Here is an 11,675-nt window from a genome sequence, read left to right as displayed (position 1 = left end):
TTTCTCAGTAAAGACTGTAGCTTCTGTAAGTCCTCTAGGTTCTTGTTGAGCGCCTCCCTGGGTATTTTATACCTTGATTGGCCACTGAAAATGGATTGCTTTTACCCTGTCAACCGTTTGCACCTGTTATTTGCACATGAAAATAAACAGGAACCCTACTGATTCGGGATGTTTATTTTTTATCCAACCAAGCTCTTTTATTTGTTTTAATAGGTTTCTTTTTATTATTACATCATCCTACTGTTACCAGGAAGCCAGGTCCTGAGCAGTGAGGAACCAAACTGTCACTTCTTTGATCCTTGCTTCTTTGTGGCCTTGGTGAAAGAGTTCATCAGGTCATACGGAGGTATAGGTAGAATTTGTCTTCAAGTAGATATAGAGAGTCATGCCTTCAAGCAAACGGTGGGCAGTGCCACTAGGCATCTGCCCCCGGGTGAGCATGCATATCCAGGAGTTACTCCTGGGATCTCGGGACTTGAGAAAATTATGGTGCCTGCCACCATTTTACTTCCAAGTTATTTAGGAATTGCAGAATGTCTTGTGTCCTTCTTTAGGTGGTCAGTGTTTGCTTGGGGGCTATCATCAGGTGAGAAACTTAGAAAAGCTAAATTCTGATTTAAAGCAGACCCTGTTCCAAGGCAAGAGGGTCTTTAAAGAGCATCTCCTTTCCTGATATCAATGGGCCTGTGGGCTGTGGCAGCCAGGAGTGCAGCGAGCCTTGCTTGACCTGGAGCTAGACCCCAGGTGGCCAGGTGTCAGAAGGAGGGCGCACAAAGTGTGACCTTGAGGGGCTGCTGTGCTCTGTGGGATGGCCGTGGGTCAGAGACCTAATAAGTTATAAACGTGTTATACATCAACCTCTTTGTTTCTTTTCTTTTTTTATTTTTGCAGTGCTAGGGATTGAACTCAGGACTTTGCACTTGCCAGGCAGGTGCTTATTCTACAGAGCTGTCTCTCCAGCCTCTTGTTTCTTTTCTTAATTGGAAAGGGATGCTTTGAACTCCCCTGCTATTCCTCTGACCCACTGATGTCCAGGCTAACTGCCTCATGCTATCATCTGCAAATAACTGCTGCTTTGTTTCCTTTCTTCTGTTTATTATTTATTTATTTATTTTAGTAAGGGCCTATGGGGTCTACAGAGTCTTACCACATAGATTGGACTCGTAGCGATCCGCCTGTGTTCAGCCTCCCAAGAGCTGGGATTACAGGCGCGCTACCATGCCCAGTCTCAGTCACAGTCGCAGCACACCCCGAGCGTCGGGGGCTGGCACTGCACACAGGGGATCGAACCCCAGCTGCTGCGTCTGCCTAAGCAGGTGCTTTAATCTGCTGAGCTATTTGGCTGGCCCTCTTTTTTCTGTTTTTAGTGTGAACTATTTCAAATTTTCAGAGATCAGAGAAATAGTACAAACAACTGTATTCAGGCCAAGTACTTTATAAAGTGAACGATGGTAGATTTTAAGATTAATTTTCTTTCCTTCCTTCCTTCCTACCTTCCTTCCGCTTCTGGTGCTGGGGCTAGAACTCAGGACTTTGTGCATCCCAGTCCCTTAAGTGAACATTCTTGCTACTGTTCCCCTCCCTCTCCAGAGAAAATGGCTACCACTACTGTAAATTGTTGCTTTACATTCATGTATGTTTTTATATTTTTTCCTAAACTTTCATATCTATAAACATTGCACAGTACTCTTTTCAAATTTTAGATAAATGCTGTATTCTGTTATATAGAATATATGATGCATTCTGGAGTTTGTTTTTTATTTTTGTATAAAATTAAGATTTTGAGAATTCTAGGGCCGGGGAGATAGCTCAGTTGAATAAGCACTTGCCTGGCAAGCACAAGGGCCTGAGTTCAATCCCTGGTTCCCCATACATACACAAAAAAAGAATTCTCTTTGTTGATTAGCATAGGTATATGTCTATTTTAATTTATATTTTATTACATGTATATTTCATAATTCTTTTGTTATCTTTTTGATGGAAATTAAATAGCTGACATTTTTTTTTGCTATTAAAAAATGTTCTTGTGAGAGGATGTTCCTAGCCTATATGCCTAGAAGTAGAAGCAACACATAAAGGTTTACCTCTGGCTTGTACCGATTCTCATGAGATACTTGTAGGCAACATGATCTCGCCCTGCTCCTTTCAACACTTTTCTTTTATATTTGTTGTTCAGCTGTTTGTATATCAAACATTTTGTCCCTTTTCTTGTCTTTATTTTTCTCCTCATTCTCCTTTTTCTTCTAGTATTTACTCTACTTCAGATTTTCTGAATTTCTTGGACTTATGGTTTGATCTGTCTCATTACTTTAGGGATTTTTTTTTTTTTACCATTATCTATTTAAATATTTTTTCTGTCAATTTTTTTCTTTCCTGCTTGAATTCCCTTTTTGATATTTTTCTATGGCTCTCTTTTTGTCCTCTCAGAGTTTTTTCACTTTGTGTTTCAGTTTTGGTTACTTCTTTTGAATTACGTGTAATTTCAGTGATTTATTCTTTTTGGATGATGAGTCTAGCAATGAGTATCCAATGCATTCCTACCTTTTGCTATTGTACTGAAAATTTTTCTAGCATTTCCACTTGAGTCATTCTTACAGTTTTTATCACTCTGTTGGAGTTCCCTAATTATTCTAATAAGTATATTAAATTCCCTGCTGGATATAGTGCTGCTACTTGTATCGTAGTTCATTTTGCAAATTACTATGTCTTGATATCATGTTTTATACTTGCTTTTTGTATGTCTTGTAATTTTTGGTTGCAAGTCAGACATCCGAGGCTTAGAAATGGTTTTCCCTTTCTTTGCCAGGTTTCTATCCTATGTGGAGATGTTGCGCCAAACTAGTCAGTAATTGAATTTGGTTTGAATTTTTATTACTAAGATTACCTTAGAAATCTGTTAGGGCTTCTATTTTTTATTATTTATTTATTTATAATTAATTTTATTGGGAAAGAAATAGCAACGAGACATTTTCAAAACATGGGCTTCTATTTTTCTAATCGAGATATAATTTACAATAAATTCCACCCTTTTTAGTCTATAATTCTGTGAATTTTGACAAATACAAGCAATCATATAACCACCACCTTCTTAAAGATACAGAGCAATTCCACTGCTCACTGGATTTCCTTGTGCCATGTTGTAGCCTTTCTTCTCGGGTCTGGCATTTCCCTACCACTCTCCTTTCTCCTCTTCCTCTTTTTCCTCTTTTTCCTTCATTTCTTCCTACTCACTTTTTTCGGTTGGACTGAGGCTTGCAGCCAGGGTTTCACGCTGAGTTATAACCTTGGCTATCGTTTTTTAGAGACAAGGTCTTGCTAAGTTGCCTATGCTGGGCTCAAACTTTCAATCCTCTTGTCTCAGTCTCTGAAAATTTAGGATTACAGGTGCGCACCATCATGATTGGCTACCTGTGATCTGCTTGATATATAAATGGAATCCTATCACATGAAGCCCTAGAATTTGCTTCTTTTACTTAGTATAATGCACTTGTCTTTATCTATGCTCCTATCTATGGATAGTGGTTGTATATTTTTATTGTGGAGTTATATTACATTTCCATATTGTGATTGCACCATTGTTTTGTTTAGTCATCAGTTGAAGGGATTTTGGATCTTTTCCAGATTTTAGCAAATAGTGTTTTGTTTAGAATGTATATGACTATATATATGATTTTATTCTAATTTTTAATTGTTAATTTAATAATTGTTTTTATCTTTATTAGTTCCCTTTTTGCTTTATGTTCTATTCTTTAGGTTTTACTTTAGTTTTCATTCCAAAAGGTAGTAATGTGGTATAATCTTTGCAAGGTGATAACATGAGATATTGTGGTTTTCACACACGAGTAGTCTTAGTGTAGAAGAGAGAGAGGAAGTTGGATTTACTGGCAGATTTACTGTGCCCTTACAGACAGTATTTGACCAGCATTGGCACGAGGGAAGAACATTCTGTGGTTCTCCAGGAAGTAATACTTCAGCAGATAGGCAGGACAGCTATTTCCTAAGGCTACTCATTTATTTCTTCCTCAGGGTTTATTGACAGTGAAGGTACTCTTTATTTATAGAGCCATACACTATGGCTGGAAAAATCCATCTCCTCAGTGTCGATTTTTAAATGCAGTCCTAGAGAGGAGAGCAGACTTGGTTGAAACTGCTTGGATCACTTGTCAGTTAAGAGCTGCGAGCTGATCTCTTCATTTGGTGGAAGAGCCATCAGAGCTGGGGTGCAGGCCGGAGGCCTACTTGTGGAGAGTGTGGCCTGTGGTAGAGAGTGCCAGGAAGTGAACTGACTTCCTCTATTCTTTTGGCAAATCAGGCCCAAGCATTTCTTTTCTAAGGTGAATGATCCTTTCGTTCAATTGCCTGGAGCTTGGAACTGATGTGAGGTAACTTGTCAAAAGTGGGGTGCAGGCCCTTTGCTGCAGGCCTTTATCTCATTTCACTGTGCTGGAGGCCTTAGCACAGTAGGGTATGGGGGTGATGTGGGAAAAGAGAATTCTGTACCTTAAAAAAAGATAAATTAACTGGTACGCAGGGCCTGGGAGGCCCTCCCTCTTAGAGCTTTTCTTGTTCTGTAGGCTACACATTTCACGTGGGTCTCAGGGGTGCCCTTGGAAGTGGTTGAGAATGATTCTCTCACACCTCCATCCTGTTAATCATCTTGCTCCATTTTAATGCTTGGTTTTCTTTATTATCTCTTTCATTAGACCAAGTTTCTTGAGGGATATAGCAGTAAGCCTGGAGCGTGATGACTTGATAAAGCTGACTGTGCTAGTTCAGGTCACTTGGTAGACTAAGAACTAGATCTGGGGTAACTGAATTCAAGTATTTATAATGATGATTCTGTCCTAGACCTTAGATCACTGATGGCTTCTCTTTTTCAAAGGGAAAATTTCTGCAAGACATATATACTTCTTATAACTTTTCTTTCAGCCCCTGAATTCTCTTGATTAAAGAATCTCACACCACTTTTGTATAAACATTAGAGAGTGGAGGAGATGATTTATATAAAGACTCATAAAATACGTGCTGGCCCTTTCTCCTTTTATCTCTTCCCTTGTAATCTTGGCTTTTTATAAACCACTTGGAGATACATTTTAAGGTCTGTCTGTGTCAGGCTCATTTATAATTTATGTCTTTGATCTCTCACCCACCCTTGGAAGAATATTAAAATATCACATTGCCAGCCTATTATTATTATATTAAAGAGAAAGATATATTAAGAAAAGTAAAGGCCTGAGACAATACCCAGGAATAGCTATCCTGAGTAAATACATTTGGCATGTAGGTTTCGAAATCATAAGCATCTTTCTGTAATAAAAGGCTTACCAATTAGTTTTCTAATGGAAACCACAAGAGTTCATAGCAGCTTCTAGAAGCTTCTACTGTATTTAAAAATCTGTAGCAGGGCCCAGGAGGTGGCTCAGTGTAATAAGTGCTTCCTTGGCAAACGCAGGGGCCTGAGTTCAATCCCCAGTTAAAAAAAAAAAAAAAAACTGTAGCAAATTTGTCCCTGAGAAAGGTTACTCAAGATACTTTGGTTTTTAGAGTAATGATTCTCAAAATATAATAATCTGTTGTCTGTCTTGGTGATTGTGGTTCAAGATGTCTAGATTGGAGTACAGAAAACTGAATCATTTTTTGTTTGGTTGATTTGGAGGACAAGGTTTGCTACATAGTGCAGAGTGGTCGTGAACTCTTTACATAGTAGTCCAGGCTGGCTGCCAGATGGCTCTGTTCCTGCCAAAGCCTCCTTAGTGCTGGGCAACTGCATCGGTATGGATAGCCTCCTAATTGGTTCTGGGTCTCTCTTTGACAAGCACTCGCTAGCCTTCTGGGCTGGGAGGTCTTTTGCAGAAGTTAATGATGGGTGGTTTTAGGTGAAGACTCAAGCAAAACACAGCATGGCATGAGAAGTGTTGGTCACTGGCTGTGAGATGTGGTGAGGGAGTGAATTATCTCAGGCCCCTTCAGAGGAACAGTGGCCCTGAGCACGCGGCACCATTTCCAACTCTGTGATTCCCACGGGATTCTAGCTTCTCTTTCTGAGTTAGCTTGGAGGGCAGGGCCTGTGACTTCCTTCTCTCTACTCAGAGTACCTAGTAGCATGCTCAGCAAGTGTTTGCTGAAGACTGGTTACATCAATGGATGAATGAATAAATGAATAAATGAGCTGTGATTATTCACAGATGAACCCAGAGCCCAAAGTTCCCAGGCCAGAAGTTCCACCAACATCACAGAATGATGTTAATGTATATAGGATAGATTTGAAGTGTGTAATATTTTTTTTCTCCCTAAGTTAATATTGGACTTGGAGTGGTACTGGTGGGTCTCAGATGTGGCTTCACTTCATACCCATGTAGCTGCCTTCTTCCCTTGCTGCTGAATTTTTAAGCAAAAAATGTAATGCACACACTTGGTATAAAGTGCAAAGGAAGTTGATCTCTTTCCTACCCTCACTGCACCCTCCCAGAACACACTACTTCCAGTTTCTTGTGTCACTCTACAGATATATTTAGAATTGTGTGTACCCTGCCCTTTCTCCTGAATGGTTACATGTTCATTCTTTGTACTACATCTGGCTTTTTTTTACCTAACTACATATTAACATATATGAATCTGCCTCAATCACTGTAGTGGCTATGTGAAATTTTATTGTATGCTGTTTATCATATTGTATGCATGTATGAATTCATGTATTGCTATTGCAAGCTATGTTGTAGTGAAGGGGAGTGAATGTGTATCCTTGAATATGTGAACAAATCCATGGAGGGCAAATTCCTAGGGATGATATTCTTAGGTTAAAGGGAAAGTGCATTTTAACTTTTTCAAAGTTGTTCCCCAAAGAGTCTGTGTGGATTAAATTCTACCACTGGAATGACAGTGCTCATTTCCCAACATTAATGTTGAGGTAGTTTACAAAATGAAGATGTTGAGACCTTCACAGCTTTGTTGATTCCAGACCCAGGAGAAGCCTAGGGACCCATGTGCTTTTCAAAGCTCCTGAGAAAGTAAGCTATTGTCCATACTTTTTTCTCACATGATTTTACACTTCTGTGATTCTGAGGTAGATGGTCCATGGAACCACTGAGCTTGTGCCAAGCCCCTCATATGAGCTTGCTGGTTTCATGCTACTAAAGCTCTTCCTGAGTAACAAACAGCTAAGAAATAGGGAACTTGTGTTAATTGAAAATAATGTTCTAGTATATTTTTGTTATGCCGGTATTCTTGTTTTTGTCCTTCTGTATTTCCTGTTTTGGTCTCAAGTCTCTCTTTTATCTAGGACGAATCACTCAGGGATTAACATCTTTCCTACAGGTTCACAAAGATGTACTTTAAGCATGTACTCTTCGAGGATACCTTTTTTGATGAGTGCTATTTTGAAGATGTCACATCTACAGATACCTACTTCAAAAATTGCACCATCGAGTCAACCATCTTTTACAACACAGGTGAGAGCATAGGTAGGATCAGTGGAAGGTAATGAAGATGGACTGGTGTTTAACATCTGAAACAGTCATAAGCTTTCAAAGGAGGAAAGTATTTGTATATACAGTGTCAAGCCATAGGGTGGAGAAATAGGTACTCACCCTAGGGCTGACACAAATTAAGTCCATAACCTTCACCAAGGGATTAGTTTGTGTCCCAGTTTTCCTCACATAGCAAGTAGAAACAAAAGTTCTAGGTGTTTCGCTTGGATGAGACTGATGCTGAGGATCTTTGTAGGAACAAGATACAATACCAGCTAAAAAACAGCATTTCTGGAGGGCTGCACTTTGTTCATGGAATGCATTCCTGAAGAGCTTGCATAATTTGAAATTGGTACCATGTGAAAATTCATGTTTTCACAATAACAAATGAAAGAGGAAAATTACCTATATGCAAATTTTGTGCATAAAGCAAGCTGCTAAGCATATTTTAGGAATATACCATTTCAGATTTCTGTAACTTGAAAAGTCACAGCACGCAACTACTCCACTGTGCTTTGTCACTTTTGCTACTGTCCTCCTAGGTTAAGGACACATGGAGCAAAGCTGAGATGTAAGGAAACTAAATGTTCTTTACTAGGGGGCCTTACCCACATGGTCTCAGCTGAGAAACATACTGTTATTATCCCCACCTGATAGTGAAGGAAACTGACACTTAAATAATTTGCTCAAGGCCACAGCTGGCAGGGTGTAGGGCTTTGGATCCATTCCTCAATTGTTTGGCTCCAGGGTCTGTGCTCTTTCTACTGAATTACTTACATTATATCCAGATTTGTGCTTTTCCCCTGGTGTCAGTACTAAGGGATAGTTTATATAGGAGCATCTTTGTCTTCTGTGATATCAGTCCTACAAGATTGCATACCTGGTACCTGAACATGCCTCAGTCTTTCAGCTGTTACAAGACTCACTTTCTTGAATTTTTTTTTTTTTTTTGCTTCACTCAAAACAAAACAAAGCAAAATACAAGCTCCATAAATTTACTACTTGTCCTTAAAAAACTAACTCATCCTTTTCTTCTTTCATGGTTTAAGGATCCTTCTTCATTTGCATACCATTAACACAGGAGGTTTTGCAAACACTTATAGTTGGGCAATGTCAGAGGCAGACGAAGCAACAGGGATAATTAGGAACATACCTGCAGTTGTGTAAGTAGAGACTCAGGGATGTTTAAGAAGGCCATCTTCCCAAAGACAAGTTTCTCTATTTAGCCTTATGTCTTCTAGAATGTCAGGTCTTAGTGTCAGAAGATACGGGCCAGGGATATAGCTCAGTGGTGTAAGTGCCTGCCTGGCAAGTGCAAGGTCCTGAGTTCAATCCCTGGTACTGGAAAAAAAGAAAAGAAAAGAAAAGAAAAAAAGATGTGCATATAGCTGAACATGGTGGTGCATTTAATTGTAACACTCAGGAGGCTGAGGCTGGAGAATAGGCACAAGTTGGAACCAGCCTGGGCTACACAGTGCATTCCAGGCCGGGCTGGCCTACACAGTGAGAGTCTATCTCAAAAAGCAGAAATAAAAACAAAAAAATACAGTAAAAAAGCAGGTGAGCAAATAAATAGGGTTTTATTGTTAAAGGTGTTCAGGCTACTACACAGACAGGCTTATTGTAGATTGTCTTGGATTCTGTTTCACTAAGCCAGGTAGCTTCAGGGAAGTGGCCCTTGGCTCTTATTATCACTTAATTGATACAGACAGAACTGTCATATAGTTGGAGAGATGGTATATTTTAAAGTGTCCCTCAGCTGCAAGGAAAGCCAACATTTTGGCCCTAGCCTTCCAAGGTCAATTAAGACTCAGGACATACGAGAACTTGTACTGTAATGTCATGTAACTCGGCAGTGTCCCAAATTTTCTGATCAAGGAGAATATGGGGCCAAAGAGGAAAGTGATCGATGATGTAGAGTGTATCTAAGGAGAGTCACATGGAGAGAAAACATTCTCTCAGGCTTTCACAGAGAGCACATTGGCCAAGCAATGGCCGTGACTCATCCACATGGCTGATACTGACAAACAATCTGAGGTACAGGATCTCAGGATAAATCCTGAGGGCATTTCACTGACCTTATCAGACCCAAAAACTACAACTCTTGTTGCATAGGTCCTGCTTTACCTTGTTCTTAACCACCCAGCAGAAAAGTATAAAAACGAAATATAAGAAGTAAAGCCATGGTGTTATGTTGAGCTGTAGGGGACTCAGGTCAACAATTTCTGACATTGCCAGTGAAGCAGAAGACCCAATACTATTATGGACTACTGAACTCTTTTAGATTATTTTGCTGAGTTAACACACCTATAATATTCAAATAACGGAACTTAACAAAAAAAGGGTATACAGATGAATGTCCATTTTGTATCTGTGTATTCAAAGTGGTTAGGGTAGTTATATAGTTACATTCTCTTAATGAATAGAGTGATTTTTTCTAATGGTGTTTGTAGATAAGATATCATGTCTGCATCTTGTACAGCAATTAACCACTGGGAGGAATGTATGCAATGTGTTAATTATTGAAACTGTCCTTCCAATTTGATTTGAAACTGTCTTATTGCTATTTGTTTATCAATAAAATTATGGAAAAAATAAAATAAACGAAGCTAGTAGTATAAAAAAGTAAAGTGTCCCTCAGATTCATCTTAATTTTAGGTTTCTTTTTTATGGTAATTTGAAGAGGTCATTGTGCATTTGGAAGTGTTTCTCTCCATCCAATCCTGGGCACACCTTGACTAAGGAGTCACAGCTTGCCCATCGGAGAAAGTGTAATTCTGTCTCTGCCTCTGCCCTCCTCTCCCCATCCCCTCCACTCATAGGAACCAAAGCTTTTATTCTTTTCCCAGATCTGTACAAGCATAAATTCATCAACTGTCACTTCATCAATACCACCTTTCTGGAGCAGAAGGAGGGCTGCCACATGGATTTTGAGGAAGACAACGACTTCCTGATTTACCTTGTCAGCTTCCTGGGCAGCCTGTCTGTCTTACCTGGGAACATCATTTCTGCCCTGCTCATGGATAGGATCGGAAGGCTCAAAATGATTGGTGAGTTGTTCGTGGTGTTCTGCTGGCTTCCATGGCTCGGCTGGTAACTTTCAAGGTTAATAAAGCGAAGTATTTCCTTTTCTTTTTTTGAAAACTATAAAGAAAAATTATTAATTTTTTAAAGGAGAGTACAAATTAGTATTAAAACAAAAAATTACAAGTGATACAGAATTTCATTTAAAATAATGTGAATTTCACAGTATTTGTTGTAATGCATGGTGTTGTCTTTCAACAAGTTATTCATATTACTAGATATATGCATGTAAAACTGGAAGAAGAAAGAAAATAAAGAAATATATAAGAAATTAAGAACACAAAATGTACAAACAATTGAAAAAAAGGAGACAAAACAAATTAGGTATTATGAATCACATCCACATGTGCAAACATAGTATTGTCTCCTTAGTGTGAGAACCTGAAAGACAACAATGGAACCTGAAGGGTACAATAAATACTGGAGAAAGGGAATGAACTTATTCAAAAGGAAAGAGTTACTGAGTCGAGGTGAAGGACAGGAGAAGGAATGGGGGAAAGAGATATATCTATGTATGTAAACAGGATGGTTTGGACAACTGTACTGTGCATTTCTGTTGGTCTTTGGAAAGGAGTGTTTCTTTTTCTTAGGGAAATCTTGTTAAGTAACCCTAGCAGGTAAGACTTAGTCTGCTGTTGTAGACACAAGGATACATGTCTAAAGAAGACTAGAGCTCTATGGCAAGAGTCTTAGAGGATGGATTCTGTTATTGTTCTACCTGTTCTATTTTCACTTCCATAAGGATATTGAATATATTAAACCTACATGCTTCATAACACTAGAATGAAAAAATATAAAATGCCCTTAAATGATAGTTTGATTATTTAAGATGAAAAATGTTGTCTTTATTGTTTATTAGTAATAACATTTTGAGCTTTGCAGTTGGAAAGACCCCTGTTGAAGTCCTTTCACATAATGATTATTTGACTTTGAACATGTTTCTTTTCTTTAGCTTTTACTTTCCTTCTGTTTTTAAGATGAAGATGTCTTAGATAACTAGTAGGATTTTGGTTTTTTTCCTATTTATTTATTTACAAAATCTCAAAACAAGATTTTAGGAGAGTAACAATAGTTAGTACATTGTGTATTGTTACTGCCAAAGTAGTTTCTCATATTACAAGATAT

The 11,675-nt window shown here is 38.7% G+C and overlaps 1 protein-coding gene across 2 annotated transcripts in view; it reads left to right on the top strand.

The window, feature by feature from the left end:
- Sv2b (synaptic vesicle glycoprotein 2B) overlaps positions 1 to 11,675 on the top strand; it is a 241,076-nt gene that overhangs the window by 206,572 nt on the left and 22,829 nt on the right. For both annotated transcript variants that reach the window (XM_023712764.1, XM_023712762.1), the window contains exons 10-11: positions 7,315 to 7,448; positions 10,316 to 10,516. In XM_023712764.1, the coding sequence (XP_023568532.1) occupies positions 7,315 to 7,448; positions 10,316 to 10,516 (335 nt within the window). The remainder of the gene's footprint in view (positions 1 to 7,314; positions 7,449 to 10,315; positions 10,517 to 11,675) is intronic.

Source organism: Octodon degus, unplaced genomic scaffold (genome assembly GCF_000260255.1).
Source record: "Octodon degus isolate 3935 unplaced genomic scaffold, OctDeg1.0 scaffold00002, whole genome shotgun sequence".
Lineage (NCBI taxonomy): Eukaryota > Metazoa > Chordata > Mammalia > Rodentia > Octodontidae > Octodon > Octodon degus.
Note: the sequence above shows the minus strand (reverse complement) of the source record. Positions and strands in the feature narration are given on the sequence as shown.